This window comes from Anoplopoma fimbria, chromosome 3, assembly GCF_027596085.1.
Source record: "Anoplopoma fimbria isolate UVic2021 breed Golden Eagle Sablefish chromosome 3, Afim_UVic_2022, whole genome shotgun sequence".
Classification (NCBI taxonomy): Eukaryota; Metazoa; Chordata; class Actinopteri; order Perciformes; family Anoplopomatidae; genus Anoplopoma; species Anoplopoma fimbria.
The window spans coordinates 3,061,841-3,077,411 of NC_072451.1; the positions used below are offsets into that span (position 1 = coordinate 3,061,841).

General features: G+C 37.9%; 1 protein-coding gene and 2 pseudogenes across 1 annotated transcript; 2 read left to right on the forward strand and 1 right to left on the reverse strand.

Moving 5' to 3' along the window:
* Positions 1-750: 750 nt before the first annotated feature.
* On the forward strand, positions 751-3,458 carry LOC129116875 (GTPase IMAP family member 9-like; annotated as a pseudogene).
* Positions 3,459-8,887: 5,429 nt separating this feature from the next.
* LOC129112434 (GTPase IMAP family member 7-like) lies at positions 8,888-11,205 on the reverse strand (annotated as a pseudogene).
* Positions 11,206-11,372: 167 nt separating this feature from the next.
* On the forward strand, positions 11,373-15,146 carry LOC129112417 (GTPase IMAP family member 9-like). Its single transcript, XM_054624514.1, has 2 exons — positions 11,373-11,489; positions 13,436-15,146. The coding sequence occupies exons 1-2, from the start codon at positions 11,465-11,467 to the stop codon at positions 14,443-14,445; spliced, it is 1,035 nt and encodes a 344-aa protein (XP_054480489.1). The 5' UTR covers positions 11,373-11,464; the 3' UTR covers positions 14,446-15,146.
* Positions 15,147-15,571: the final 425 nt, after the last annotated feature.

Genomic DNA, 15,571 nt, shown 5'->3' on the forward strand with positions numbered 1-15,571 from the left:
TTTATATACTACATTAAGTGTAAATGATTTGAAAAAAACCATTGTAAACCATTTATAAACATTAGACAAAAAACAATTCACAATCTTTCTTAATAAAACTTAAAGATGCTTAACAAAGTAATATGATATGAAAAATGGCAAACAAAAAAATGCAGCTTGTGCAGATTTACTCTATATCAACGCTCATTACAGCAATTTATATTATTTTCAGAATCATCATAATATTAGTTGCAACAGTTGCAGCTTTATAATAGTCATCCAAATTATGTTTTAGACGGTTTACAAACCAATTATGTAACAACAATTTGTTCCATCTATGCTAATAGATGTTTTAAAAATAATTTGGTAGTCATTAACAAATACTTATACTTATATAGTATATGTGTGCAATAAAAGAATGTTAAATAACAAATTATAGAATTACTAATAATTAGTAAGCATTATTTATCATGTCTTTGTTTGTTGACAGTAAAATAACTATTGAGTAGTTACTAATTAATTAACCATTTATTAATGATGGTTTCTATAAAGTGATATCAGTACTATTTAAACTTTCAGAAAAATATTTGTTTTTGACTTCAGAACTAGAAAAGCACCTGCAGTAGGAAAACTATGCACATCTGTACTTTGCTGTCAACATTTTGATATGGGAGTGGCTTGGTGAATGAAGCTTTTTATATAGAGGTGCGGTTGCAGACACTAAAGTCTTGACTTCAGCAGCGGACCTGCTCAGCCCTCCTTAACACAAACATGGCCAGTGATGCCAAAGAAGACAAACGTGGTAAGTACGTCAACTCTTTCAAAGAGTTCCTCACACTCTTATCTCTAGATTCCAGTCTGTCATCACTGATGAACAATCTCCTCTGTGCTGGCGGCGATGGAGACGGCATGTTTTCAGGGAACAGAATGGAGTGTGACTGAAACCGAGTTTGATTAACAGCCAGGACAGATTATGTCAGAGTTTTACCGGACAGCCGATACACTTCCTCTCCTCATCCGCACATACACTACACACTTTTTCTGTTTTGAAATAGGTAATTCAATATGTTTTTTCCCGTAGCCTATCCAATAATCTTGTGCACCACTATTTCTTTGAAATTCCTTGTCGTACTCCAGTTTCATTTCATTAAAAAAATAAAGAAACTATAAAGAAGTATGCACATTCCTTTCAAACTTGTTTGTTTAGGTGTGAATGTACCTGACCTCTTACCAGACGTGAAGTTTCACTGTTGGACAGTATGATTATGTGAAATGCGAACATTTAATGGGTCCATTGCCGACATGTTTAAAGTCCTCACCTTCTCTTTAAGTGTACATGACAATTGACCTTTTGCTTGGTCCCAGCCAGTTGTCACGTGTCATCGGCCATCTTTGACCAACAACTATCCGGCTCTGCTCCATTGACTTCCATGCAGTCGTTTCAGATGTTCTTCATTTTCAGGCTGGTTTAGTGGATTCGGAGCTGGTCATGATTAAACGTTTTCTAATAGTGATACTCGTTATTTGTTACGTTTCTAAAACCTCTTGAGAATACATATAAGTGACGGCAAAAGGTGCAATGAGTTTGTGCCAGATGGAATGTCAACCAGAATGAAGAACCCAATGTGCTGTACCTTTAATAAGTCTAACTGAAATCGTATGCAATTGAGTTCTGCTTTCCGGTCCACATTCTCCTTCGCAAAACTGTTCAGTTTGAGTTCTGAAACTCTTAAGAGTAGGGTCACATCACTCTGGGATATACTCCAGTCAATTAGATTTATATCACACCAAATCACAACAAAAGTTATCGCATGAAACTTTTCGTAGGGAGCAGGTGAGAAAGTGAGAAAGCCGCAAGGAGAAAAAAAAAACCTTTGAGGGAAAAGAAACAGCAAGCGGAACCAGGTTCTGAGTGGACCGCCAATATAGAGATGCATAACATTATCTTCCATTCTCTGCAGTGAAATTGTAGTCATCATAACTTCCTCCTCCTGTAAAGGTTACAAGGTTTTTATTTGTCATTGTACAGCAGGGTTGCACAACGAAATTTAGATTGTAGTCCCTATTTGCTACATAGGAAAGAAAACGTACAACAATAACAAAAAAGCTATGTTAGATATGGAGAGATGAATTAAGGAGTCTCACAGACAGAGGACAGAATCTGTTTTGAAGTCTGGAGGTGAACAGGCTTCAGCAGGCAGCCAATATCATAGCCCAGTAGATTTGTTCTGTTTCCAGACATCCCATACCAGTTTGTTATGTTTCAGGGTGCACCTCTGTATAAGTTGACAAGAACTTGGCTTTGGAATTTTTAATATCAAGTTTCTTTAAGAAAGGCACCGTTTATGAGCTTCTTCATGAAGGATGGAGATGTGTGATGACCAGTGATGTTCTTTGTGATTTGAATCACCCCATGTAGAACTACTGTCCTGTGCCATACACATCCCATACCAGTTTGTTATGTTTGCATCACTTTGCTTTTTTAGTTTTAAGTCAACAATCAAAAAGTGGAAGTCAGAGTATTTGTGGTTAAAGTTGGCATCCAAACTTAGTCAAAGTCAAAAACCTGCGTAAACTGAGGGGAGGGCAGAACTTATTTTTTCCAAGACGGATAAAATTTTCTCCGCGTCGGAAATCAGTGTCACACAATTGAACAATTTATTTTTGTGGATATTCTGCAGCACTGCAATCTTTGTTCAACCATTTCATACTTAATCATAAATGTGCCAAATGACCAGTTGCTAAAATACAACAACAAAGGGGTTTAAAATCAATCCATTTTTACAGCCCTTATACCCAGCAAACAACACTGAAGAGCTCAGGATTGTGATGGTTGGGAAGCTGATGGGAGTTGGGAAGATGGTTTGCAGGAAACAGTTATTCTGGGAAAACAGATCTTTAAATCAGAGTTCTCCCCTAAATCTTTGACTAACAGTCTGTAAAAGGCCTTTGGTGAAGTGGACGGGCAAAAGGTTTCTGTTATTGACACTCCGGGTCTGTTTGACACCAGGACTGATGAAAACAAAACCTGTGAAGAAATAGTCCGGTGCATGTATTATGCTGCTCCTGGACCACATGTCTTCCTGGTCGTCATCAGATTGGGCAGATACACAGAGGAAGAAATGAAAACAGTGCTGAAGATTCAGGAACTGTTTGGAGAGGGAGCAGACAGATACAGCATGGTTCTCTTTACCCACGGTGATCTGCTCAAAGGGAAACCTATTGAGGAGTTCTTGAAGGAAAGCGAAGACTTGAAGGAACTTGTGGACAAATGTAACGGCCACTACCACGTCTTCAATAATGAGGAGAAGGATCAGTCGCAGGTCAGAGAGCTGCTCGACAAGATCAGAAACATATTGGAGGAGAACGGAGGAAGCCATTACACCACTGAAATGTTCCAGGAGGCAGAGAGGAGGGACAAAAACGAGAAAATGCGCAAAGAGCAGGAAAGACTTAAAAGAAAATAAGAGAAACAATAAAAGCACAAGAGGATCAACTGCAGCACCTCCAGTCTCTCTCCTTGGTTGCCCTCACCTGCAGATCCTGTTTTCCCGGGTGCCTCGACCCCAAAATCTCTCCTGGGTTTTTGTTTTAGGTACCACTTATGCCAGTATAACAGACCGCTGATGGTCGGAGGGTGTATTGTATTTTCCTTCAGACGTCAAAATAGGCAAATGTGCAAATCCAAGTTCATGAAATATCACACAATTGCAAATATAATAAACTATAAAAAATTCATGAATTAGCAACAAAACATTTGATGCATCAGATTATTTTTGATAAAGGTTGATAATAAATTAAGGACATGGGCGTCAAATAAAAAGTTCAATTACCTTATTTTTGTTGTTTCTTTTATCTTACCTTTGTTCTAATGTATCAATGTTTAATTCACAAAGTTTGTTATGATTGACCGGTTGTTTCTTCATGCAAAATACATATTTAGGGGTTTAGGGAAGGCAGATCATTTTTACAGAATGTTAATACTACACAAGGTTTCAAGGAACTGCTGTCATTTCTTGTAAATGCTGATGGGAGGGGTGAACATGGTTTCTGTTTGCAGTTAACAGAGGGAACTATTAAAATGATGGAGAACCTGATATTCAAGGGTGTGCATGTCCTGAATAAATAAAAACATAAAAGACACCTGGATCTCATGAGATAAACATAACATGTTCTCTTGTGTGTTGTGTTTAGACCGTGTAGACTCACTGTAGCTGACATTTACACCATTTTGAATAAAGTTTGCAACACATCCAATTGTAGAAACATTATTCTTCATCTGTGCTATCACCATGTTTTGCTGATTGTTCATTCTGTAATTTTAGCAATGTTGGAGGAGGATCTCTCCTCCGTCTTCTTTCTCACATTTAGGTTTTTTGTTGAGTTTTAACTTATGATGATCAAAGTTTTAAAGATGGAGGGTGTTGTATGCTGCACAGTTTGTGATTCATGATATTAGGATACATGAATAGAATTGACTTGAAAAGAAAACATGAAGGTGTCTGAACAACCAGTCCCAATCTTTGTGGATTCTGAGTGACATTAAGCAAAAGGTATGTTCTTGTTCCATTTATTAAGGTAAGACTGACTTGATGTCCATAAGTTCACTGTACAAGTTAAATCTTGGAAAAGTTTTTCAACACTGGGAGTTATTTAAATCCCAAAGTATGAATTCGTGGTAGACAACGAAATGGAAAGTTTGCTTAGTTTAGTGTGTCATACCCTATTGGCATAGCCACTAATTTGTCAAAGTAAATTTTGTATCCTGAAAGAAACTGAAAGTATTCATGACTGACATTATAGGGTAAAGGATACTTCTATATCTCTTTCCAGACAGCAGCAGGGTGAACAGGCTGTTGCTGGGTGGGTTTTGTCTTTTAATATCACGTTATCTCTTCGCAGGCACCTCTTCTCACCAATATCACTGAAGCCCAGTAGATGGGTACCAGTGATGTTCTGGGCGGTTTAAATCACCCCATGTAGAGTCCTACTGTCCTGTGCCATACACATACCATACCAGTTTGTTATGTTTGCAGTCACGATGCTTTCTATTGCACCTCTGTTTAAGTTGACAAGAACTTGGCTTTGGAATTTTGCCCTCTTAAGTTTCTAAAGTTTTTTGTAGTAAACTATAAAAAATTCATGAATTCGCAACAAAACATTTGATGCATCAGATTATTTTTGATAAAGGTTGATAATGAATTAAGGACATGGGCGTCATAAAAAGTGTCACCAATTACCTTATTTTTGTTGTTTCTTTTATCTTACTTTGTTCTAATGTATCGATGTTTAATTCACAAAGTTTGTTGTGATTGACCGGTTGTTTCTTCATGCAAAATACATATTTAGGGGTTTAGGGAAGGCAGATCATTTTTACAGAATGTTAATACTACACAAGGGTTCAAGGAACTGCTGTCATTTCTTGTAAATGCTGATGGGAGGGGTGAACATGGTTTGCTGTTTGCAGTTAACTGAGGGAACTATTTAAATGCAGGAGAACCTGATATTCAAGGGTGTGACTCATAACAGTCATTCTGTAATTTTAGCAATGTTGGAGGAGGATCTCTCCTCCGTCTTCTTTCTCTGTTTAGGCTTTTTCTTGAGTTTTAACTTATCATGATCAAAGTTCTAAGGATGGAGGGTGTTGTATGCTGCACAGTTTGTGATTCAGCATCGACCAAAATAACAAGACCTTGCTTTTGATAGGTTTCCGTATACAGGACAATGTTGAGTAATTTCCTCATATTGGTTTGAGACACCCTATTTTTGAATGAAGCCTATTTGGTCATCTTTAGTTATCAGAGGTATCTATCCCTCAAGCCTTCTCTGCAATAGTTTGGAGAATATTCCACTATCTACGTTGGCTAAATATATTGGGTGATATGAAGCACAGACATCTGGGGGTTTACCCTTTTTAAGAAATGGCGTCATTCTCTAAAATCTATGACGCTCCACTTCGGTCACATAAACACATGGTGGTTAACGTTGTGAATTCAAACAAAAACTCTTTGTGAGGTTTAGAAAAAAAACATCACGTTAGGGTCAAAATCATTAAGTTCTAAAGTGAACATGAAACTTAAAACAGGTACAATGGTCAGCTGTCTCTCAAGTGAAAGTGAAATGTAACGTTGTGAACACAATCTTGTTTTACCTTGAACAACTGTCTCCCTTAAATGAAAGTCCTGTTTTTGTTTGAGTGATAACCACTGCAACATTATGCCACCACATGTGTGCACTTTTTTTGGCACTTTTTTTTTTTGGCACTTTTGTTGTCTTAAGGGTCAAAAAAGTCCTGCAACTACGTGCGACTAAGGACTGTAGAACAAATACTGTGTGCTGTGTATGTGAGGAATACAACTGTTAAGTCCCCAAAGAAAAAAGTTCAAGACTGTTGTTTCCCTTCAGTTTATCTGACCTGTGAGGTGACAAAACCCAGATATTCACAAAGTTTGTTGTGATTGACGGGTTGTTTCTTCATGCAAAATAAATGTTTAGGGGTTTAAGGAAGGTGGGTCATTGCAACATAATGTTGAGACTCCACAAGGTTTCAAGGAACTGCTGTCATTTCTTGTAAATGCTGATGGGAGGGGTGAACAGTGGTTTCTGTTGGCAGTTAACAGAGGGAAATATTTAAATGATGGAGAACCTGATATTCAAGCTGCCTGAAAGTAAAATAGAACAATAACTCTTGTGTGTTGTGTTTAGACCGTGTAGACCCACTGTAGCTGACATTTACACCATTTTGAATAAAGTTTGCAACACATCCAATTGTAGAAACATTATTCTTCATCTGTGCTATCACCATGTTTTGCTGATTGTTCATTCTGTAATTTTAGCAATGTTGGAGGAGGATCTCTCCTCCGTCTTCTTTCTCTGTTTAGGCTTTTTGTTGAGTTTTAACTTATCATGATCAAAGTTCTAAGGATGGAGGGTGTTGTATGCTGCACAGTTTGTGATTCATGATATTGGGATACATGACTACAAATTGACTTGAAAAGAAAACATGAAGGTGTCCGAACAATCAGAGTCACCCTATCTTTGTGGATTTGGTGGGACATTAAGCAAAACGTATGTTCCTGTTCCATTTATTCAGGCTAGACTGACTAAAAATCTATTTTGCATGAAGAAACAACCCGTCAATCACAACAAACTTTGTGAATATCTGGATTTTGTCTCCTCACAGGTCAGATAAACTGAAGGGAAACAACAGTCTTGAACTTTTTTCTTTGGGGACTTAAGAGATATATTCCTCACATACGCAGCACACAGTATTTGTTCTACAGTCCTTAGTCGCACATAGTTGCAGGACTTTTTTGACCCTTAAGACAACAAAAGTGTTAAATTGCCAAAAGAGTGCACACATGGGGTGGCACAATATTGCAGTGGTTAGCTCTCAAACAAAAACAGGATAATTTAAGGGAGACAGTTGTTCAAGGTAAAACAAGTTGATGTTTGTTTTCACATCGTTGCATTTCACTTTCACTTGAGAAACAGCTGACCATTGTACATGTTTTAAGTTTCATCTTCACTTTAGAAACTTAGTGATTTTGACCCTCACCATGATGTTTTTTCCTAAACCTCACCGTTTTTTTAAATTCACGTTAACCACCATGTGTTTACTGTGACCGAAGTGGAGCTGCAGAGTTTTTAGGGAACGGCGCAAATTCTTAAAAAGGGTAAACCCCCAGATGTCTGCGTGTCATATCACCCGATAAGTTTAGCAAATGTAGATAGTGGAATATTCTCCAAACTATTGCAGAGAAGGCTTGAGGGATAAATACCTCTTATAACTAAAGATGACCAAACAGGCTTCATTCAAAAATAGGGTGTCTCAAACCAATATGAGGAAATTACTCAACATTGTCAATGTTTATCAAAAGCAAGGTCTTGTTATTTTGGTCGATGCAGAAAAAGGCCTTTGATAGAATGGGATGGCCTAATTTATTTAGTACCATGGAAAGGTTTGGCCTTGGCGGGGAATTAATTTATTTAGTTAAGATTGATATACCAATCACTGAAGGCTTGTGTGATAGTTAATAGCATGTGATCAAAATAATTCATGTAAGGGAGGTCTGCACTTCAAGGGGACCCATTATCCCCAATCCATTTCTTTGTAGCAATTAAACCACCTGCTGAGGCTTTTGAAAACAGTGTACAAGGAATCCAAATATGACCTGCTACATAAAAGATTACTCTGTATGCAGACGATGTCTCATTATTCGTTGCAAACCCACAGGAATCCTCTCAGCTATAATGTCAGTCATACAGACTTTCAGATCTCTTTTATGATACAAAATGAACTTCGACAAATTAGTGGCTATGCCAATAGGGTATGATGAGGACACACTAAACTAACCAGACCTTCTATTTTGTTTTTCTACCAGGGAATTCATGTACTTTGGGATTTAAATAACTCCCAGTGTTAAAGAACTTTTAAGATGTAACTTGTATACTGTACCTTTGGACATCAGGAGTGACTTTACTAGATGGTATAATTGAACAGTTCCATGGATAGGAAGGATACATATGATAAAAAAATGAATATAGTACCCAGACTTCTCTATGATATGCAGATGCTGTCTTTACAAATTACATAGAAACCACCTAAGCAGATTGAGAGTGACTTCTCAAAGTGTATAAGGCATGACAAAAAATCCAGATGAAGTATGAAGATTACGCAGCTCCCAAAAGATAAAGTGGGTCTGTCATTCCCAAGTCTTATATATTTTAATTGGACCTATCACAGTTTATTTATTCATGGATGGTTCACTGCTATCTGAAGGTAGGACCTGAACCTTTTGAGGCCTGGTGAAGTTTTAGTTGGTTGGCATCTGTAACCTCAAGGCTAGATGCAGCCAAATCACACACTAGACCTTTCAAATACATTTTATGTTAAATATGATTTAATGATACATTTTCCAAACTTTCTTTGAGCACAATGTCCTGAAGCACAAGAGAAAGCTCCTAAACGATCGGTCTGCATTTTTGAAAAGACATAACTAACTGCAATTTCCTATAATGAAATACTTATTGAGTGAAAGTTACAAATCAGGCCCAATAAGAACAACCGAAAACTGGAATGTGATTAATAAATCACAACAGTTAATTAAGTCTGCTGCAGACCAGCATCAGAAGAGCTACAACTTCATTTGAAGAGGAGCTGCTGCACTGCTTTTTTAATAAACTCAACTAACATTGGAGCAATGGACCACTTATCTCAGCATCACGTCTTGCCAGAAATTCCTACTGATTCCTCAGTTCTTCAAGTTCCTCTTTATATTCTCTTTCACGAGATTCCCTTAACTTATTCTCCTTCTCCATGTTATACTTCGCTTCCCTCAGTTGTTGGTCAAAGTGTTCCTCTACTTTTTTCTTCAGCTCCTCCTCCTGTTTGCGCATTTGCTCTTCTCTCTCTTTAAGGATTCGTTGTTTTTCCTTTTTATCTGCCTTCTCTGCCTTCTGGAACATTTTAGTGGTGTAATGGCTTCCTTCATTCACCGCCAATATGTATCTGATCTTGTAGAGCAGCTCTCTGACCTGCGACTGATCCTCCACCTCATTACTGAAGACGTGGTAGTGGCCGTTACATTTGTCCACAAGTTCCTTCAAGTCTTGGCTTTCCTTCAAGAACTCCTCAATAGGTTTCCCTTTGAGCAGATCACCGTGGGTAAAGAGAACCATGCTGTATCTGTCTGCTCCCTCTCCAAACAGTTTCTGAATCTTCAGCACTGTTTTCATTTCTTCCTCTGTGTATCTGCCCAGTCTGATGATGATCAGGAAGACATGTGGTCCAGGAGCAGCATACATCATGCACCGGACTATTTCTTTAGAGGTTTTCCTTTCATTAGTCCTGGTGTCAAACAGACCTGGAGAGTCAATAACAGAAACCTTTTGCCCGTCCACTTCACCAAAGGCCTTTTTACAGACTGTAGTCAAAGATTTAGGGGAGAACTCTGATTTAAAGATCTGTTTTCCCAGAATGGTGTTTCCTGTAGCGCTCTTCCCAACTCCCGTCTTCCCCACCATCAAAATCCTGAACTCCTCATTACTGTCGTAGGTTGTTATGAGCGAGGTTCTGTTGTCGTAGGTTGTGGTAGGTTGAGACCAAAAGACTGAAAACAAAAGAACTGAGAGAACAATTAATGCTCTATGTCTTCATAAAATGTTGTTCAATGCAGCTCCACAGCAGACCTTCCATAAAGAACCCTTCATGACTGTAAAAATGACCCAACGAGTGTGCTTGTCAGATCCTCCAACAGCATCTGAACCCCCTCCCACCTGCACCTTCACAACTTCAGTGTGACATACAACATCAAACTAAACAATACAATCCTGATATTCAAAATGACATAATCATACATTAAATAAGAACCTCCAATATCAGAACAATGAGCACCACGGCACAATTTGATGACTGTAACTCTAACAACTTCTAAATGTCATGTGTCCTGCAAAATCTCTCTTTCTCTCTGTCACACACACTCACACACACACACACACTTGGATATAGGTTTATTGCTTGTATCAACATATGTAACAATAATCTCTAAATCAATAATTGGTGTAAAAAGGTGAAAGAGAGGGAGTGCCCTGAGCTTTAGCTATCAAACACAATTAGTTTAAGTGACAATTTAACATAAAATTCAATTTAGGAATTTAAGACCTAAAATACTTTGAAAGAAAGAAACTGAACTTAACAAGGTCTGGAAAAAGCTGTCACTGCTCTTTAACACCATACTGGGGCTGAAAACATGGAGATTCAACTGATTTCATCAAATGCATTCTGAAGTCTTTACCAAAGAAAGTGCTGAAAGAAGAGATTATTTAGTTAAATTATATATTGAAGCACAATTAAAGATAAAATGAAACAGTCATACTGATAAACTGTTGACTGCAGAAAAACCAACAAACCCAATGTTACTTGTTTCATCAACAGATAAAAAGTATTATAAATACAGGTTGATATTAACTTACTGTATTTGTTGTTTGTGCCTCCCATGTTTGAATTGTGGAGAGCAGATGTGCTGCTTTGGAGTGAGGTAGAGAAATAAAGTTGAGACTATGTCTGCAACGATACATTCATGTAACAAGCTACTCCCATAAATCACAGACACTAGAGGAGTTAACCTGTTAAGTTCACAGTCTGTTTTATAGATTGAGCCTGAATGGGAAAGTATTGACAGCAAATTAATGTGTTTTATAGCATTTTCCTATCTTTTGTATTAAGTCAGTCTCACTTCCTCATTGTTACAGAATGTTGGTTTCCAGGAAATGCTCTCATTTCTTGTAAATGCTGATGGGAGGGGTGAGCAGGGGTTTCTGTTTGACTGTGAACATAACAGGTTAACTCCTCTAGTGTCTGTGTTTTATGGGAGTGGTTTGTTACATGAAGTTTTCATATAAAGATCCATCGTTGCAGACATAGTCTCAACTTTATTTCTTGACCTCACTCCAAAGCAGCACATCTGCTCTCCACAATTCAAACATGGGAGGCACAATCAACAAATACAGTAAGTTAATATCAACCTGTATTTATAATACTTTGTATCTGTTGATGACACAAGTAACATAGGGGTTTGTTTGTTTTCCTGCAGTCGATACCTTTCATCTATAATATGACGATCAAAGCTTATTTTGTAACTTTTAGTAGTCTTCTGTGTGCTGACTTTTTTAGTCTGCGTTCATCAACAGCTTATCAGTATGTTTGTAAGTTTGTTTCATTTGATCTTTAGCTGTTTGCATGCAAACATTGCAGAAATCTCGCTATCAAGCTGGCAGCTGCACTCTGCCTTCACCTCATTTGACCCATTAGGAGCTTCCATGTGCTGTCTACAGCCGACAATAGCCAATGAGAGAGCGCGTTGAAGGAAAGGGCCCGCCCCTCTTCATACGTGTAATGAGGGAGCCAATGGCAACCGAGTGCTCTGATGACTGACGCTTCGTATAGCCAATGAAATTTCGTAAAAGGAGTAAAGTGTGGTTTATGAGAGTTTTGGAGACTTTAGGAACGTGAATAATGGCGAATATTTAATAATAAATAATAATAACATTTTTATATAAACTGCTTTTCCACCATAGCACTTGTTTTGACTCTTTTATATGCACAAAGTTTAGTTTCAATTCGGGGAAAAAGACTCTTTTAGCAGACGCTTTTATCCAAAGCGACTTACAGGAAGTGTATTCAACATAGGTATTCAAGAGAACTACTAGTCACCAGAAGTCATAAGTGCATCTCCTTTCTTAAACAAGCATCTTAAAGCATAAACCAGAGCAAAAGTATAGTGCAGAGGCAAATTACTACGAAAACAATAATTGCAACAGACTAATACGAATACAATAAGTGCTACAAACTACTACGAATAGGATAAGTGCAGTAAACGAATACGAATTCAATAAGTGCTACGAGGAAGGCTCAGGGTAGTGCTTCTTGAAGAGGTGAGTTTTCAGTCTGCGCCTAAAGACTATAATGTGTGTATGCTTCAGTTACTCTGTGTCAGCAATACTGATAGTGAATCTGATAGGGTAGGATACCTCTCAGTGTCACCTTCCATTAGAGCCCAAAATGATGAGACTAGTGGCCTTTTTAGCCTAGGTAAGTGACCATGGTTACCAAGGGTCCTTTGGAGTCTCCAAATGGCCTTTTTTGGAAAACGCCTAGACATACCCTGAGAAAAACATGTGTAAAATATTCATTTTCTGTGGTATTGTTATCAAATTTGAACTGGGACTAGGTAATGCTTATGCTGTGGTCCCGTTGTGTTTTCCAGCCCATAAGTATCAGCTACAGTCATCTGCAGGCAGAAAATAAAAACCTTCTACTTCAGTGTGTTCAAACTTCTATTACTCAATGCCAGTAGCACTTAGAGTGATTCTGAAAGAACTCCAGAGTGTTACCTTTCAAAAGAGACCAAACCCATGCATGTACTCCAAATGGTTCAAGAACAGCTTTCAATTTACTTTGGGTATGCCTTGGATAGGCGTTTTAGGCTAGTATTACAGGAGTGGTAAGAGGCTAATTGTGTTTCAATACATCATTTAACTAAATAATCTCTTCTTTCAGCACTTTCTTTGGTAAAGACTTCAGAATGCATTTAATAAAATCAGTCGGATCTTCATGTTTTCAGCCCCACTATGGTGTTAAAGAGCAGTGACAGCTTTTTCCAGACTTTGTTAAGTTCAGTTTCTTTCTTTCAAAGTATTTTAGGTCTTAAATTCCTAAATAAAGCTGCAATCCTTTTTGTGTGTCTGTGTGTGTTAGAGAAAAGACAGATTTTGCAGGACACATGACATTTAGGAGTTGTTAATAATGAGAGTAGCTTATGAGTAGCTTAAGTCAGGTCAGGACTTTGTTTATCAAATGAAATTGACATCAGCCATCAAATGGTGCTTATTGTTATGATATTGGCGGTTCTTTTTAATGTATGGTTATGTCATTTTTAATTAATTGTTCTCTCAGTTCTTTTGTTTTCAGTCTTTTGGTTTCAACCTACCACAACCTGCGACAGTATAACCTCGACTGCAACAACCTGTGACAGCAGAACCTCGCTCTTAACAACCTACCACAACAATGAGGAGTTCAGGATTTTGATGGTGGGGAAGACCGGCGTTGGGAAGAGCGCCACAGGAAACACCATTCTGGGAAAACAGATCTTTAAATCAGAGTTCTCCCCTAAATCTTTGACAAAAGTCTGTAAAAAGGCCTTTGGTGAAGTGGACGGGCAAAAGGTTTCTGTTATTGACACTCCGGGTCTGTTTGACACCAGCACTAATGAAAGCAAAACCTGTGAAGAAATAGTCCGGTGCATGTATTATGCTGCTCCTGGACCACATGTCTTCCTGGTCGTCATCAGACTGGGCAGATACACAGAGGAAGAAAAGAATACAGTGCTGAAGATTCAGGAACTGTTTGGAGAGGGAGCAGACAGATACAGCATGGTTCTCTTTACCCACGGTGATCTGCTCAAAGGGAAACCTATTGAGGAGTTCTTGAAGGAAAGCGAAGAGTTGAAGGAACTTGTGGACAAATGTAACGGCCACTACCACGTCTTCAATAATGAGGTGGAGGATCAGTCGCAGGTCAGAGAGCTGCTCTACAAGATCAGATACATATTGGCGGAGAACGGAGGAAGCCATTACACCACTGAAATGTTCCAGGAGGCAGAGGAGGCGGTTGAAAAGGAAAAACAACGAATCCTTAAAAAGAGAGAAGAGCAAATGCGCAAACAGGTGGAGATGCTGGCGAAAAAACTAGAGGAAAAGTTTGAGCAACAAATGAGGGAAGTGAAGGATAACATGGAGAAGGAGAATAAGTTAAGGGAATCTCGTGAAAGAGAATATAAAGAGGAAATTGAAAAACTGAAGAAGGAGCAGGAAATTCGGGCAAGACGAGATGCTGAGAAAAGCACTCCATTGCTCCAAAAGGTATTTCAGTTCATAAAAACTGCATTTAAGCGGTTATTCTCGTAATGATCTTTTGTGGCTTTGTGAGGATGGACTGTTCTCATTGAGCCTGAATTGTAACAATTCACATAATTGTGACAATTACTTGGTGTTGCTTGTGCTTTAATTACATTTTCATACAGATATGATTTAGGCTGATCTGTAATGCTCCATTATTTTCTGCAATGATTTTAACTCATGATGTTCACAAAATATTCTCTAAATGACCATTTTCTTGTTTTGTACACACATTTTTGATGAGCAATCGATGTGTAAATACATTGAATGGTGAAAATATGTAATCAAAAACAGGGTTTGATTTTGTTAAAATCTGAAGTATATATAACATATAAATCTAAAGTCAGTAACTCAGTAAAATAGGATTTTATGGTAAAAACTAAAACAGAAAACCTTTAACATTTAATTTGTACAACTTACTGCCAACACAAGTGCCTGATCCTTAACATTCTTTGGTACCAGGAATTCGTAGGAGTTCCCTTTCTACATACATAAACAGCTGACAATAAATGATAAATGTTTAGCAGTACCATAGCTTGTAAAGAGTATGTTGCTCAGGTGATAAGAATCAAGCTGAATAGATGAGTTATGAGACTGTAAAGACAACTTCTTTTTGTTCAATAAAGGACTTTTCCCTTCAGTTTAATGTGACTGGAGTGTTGAACCAAACCAGGTGGAAGCCTTGAAAATAAACAGATTTTTCCAAACAAGCTTGTTCCATTTACTTCATTTCATTTGCATTTAACTGAGACATGTTCCCATTGTACAACTGCCCCCTCCACTGGCCATTTGATAACTTTAAAATGTGAATGAAACAGCAGGATGTTTTTAACTCCTTTATTTCCTGTTGGCTATTTTAATCTACTGCAATGCATCATATTCTAAAAACAGAACCTGTTTTCAGCCTTATGACGACGTATTTCCCAGCTGATCCAAGAGGCTTTTAAAAGAGTTTAATTAGCTAAAGAAGTAGGGGGGGTTCTAAATACATAAAGAAACACTTTATCCTTCAGTTTATCACAAACATTCAACATCAACACATCTGGAGATACGTGATTTTACCTGGACAGGAAGAAGATGAAAAACTGTCATCTGAAAAGTAACTAAAGCTGTCAGACAAATGTAGTAAAAGTAT

Excerpts from the sequence above, each read along its gene's own strand:
- LOC129112417 (XM_054624514.1), top strand. The coding sequence starts at position 11,465 with ATGGGAGGCACAATCAACAAATACA. Across the intron at positions 11,490-13,435 it reads AGGCACAATCAACAAATACA|TTCTTTTGTTTTCAGTCTTT; the intron begins GTAAGTTAATAT and ends TTGTTCTCTCAG.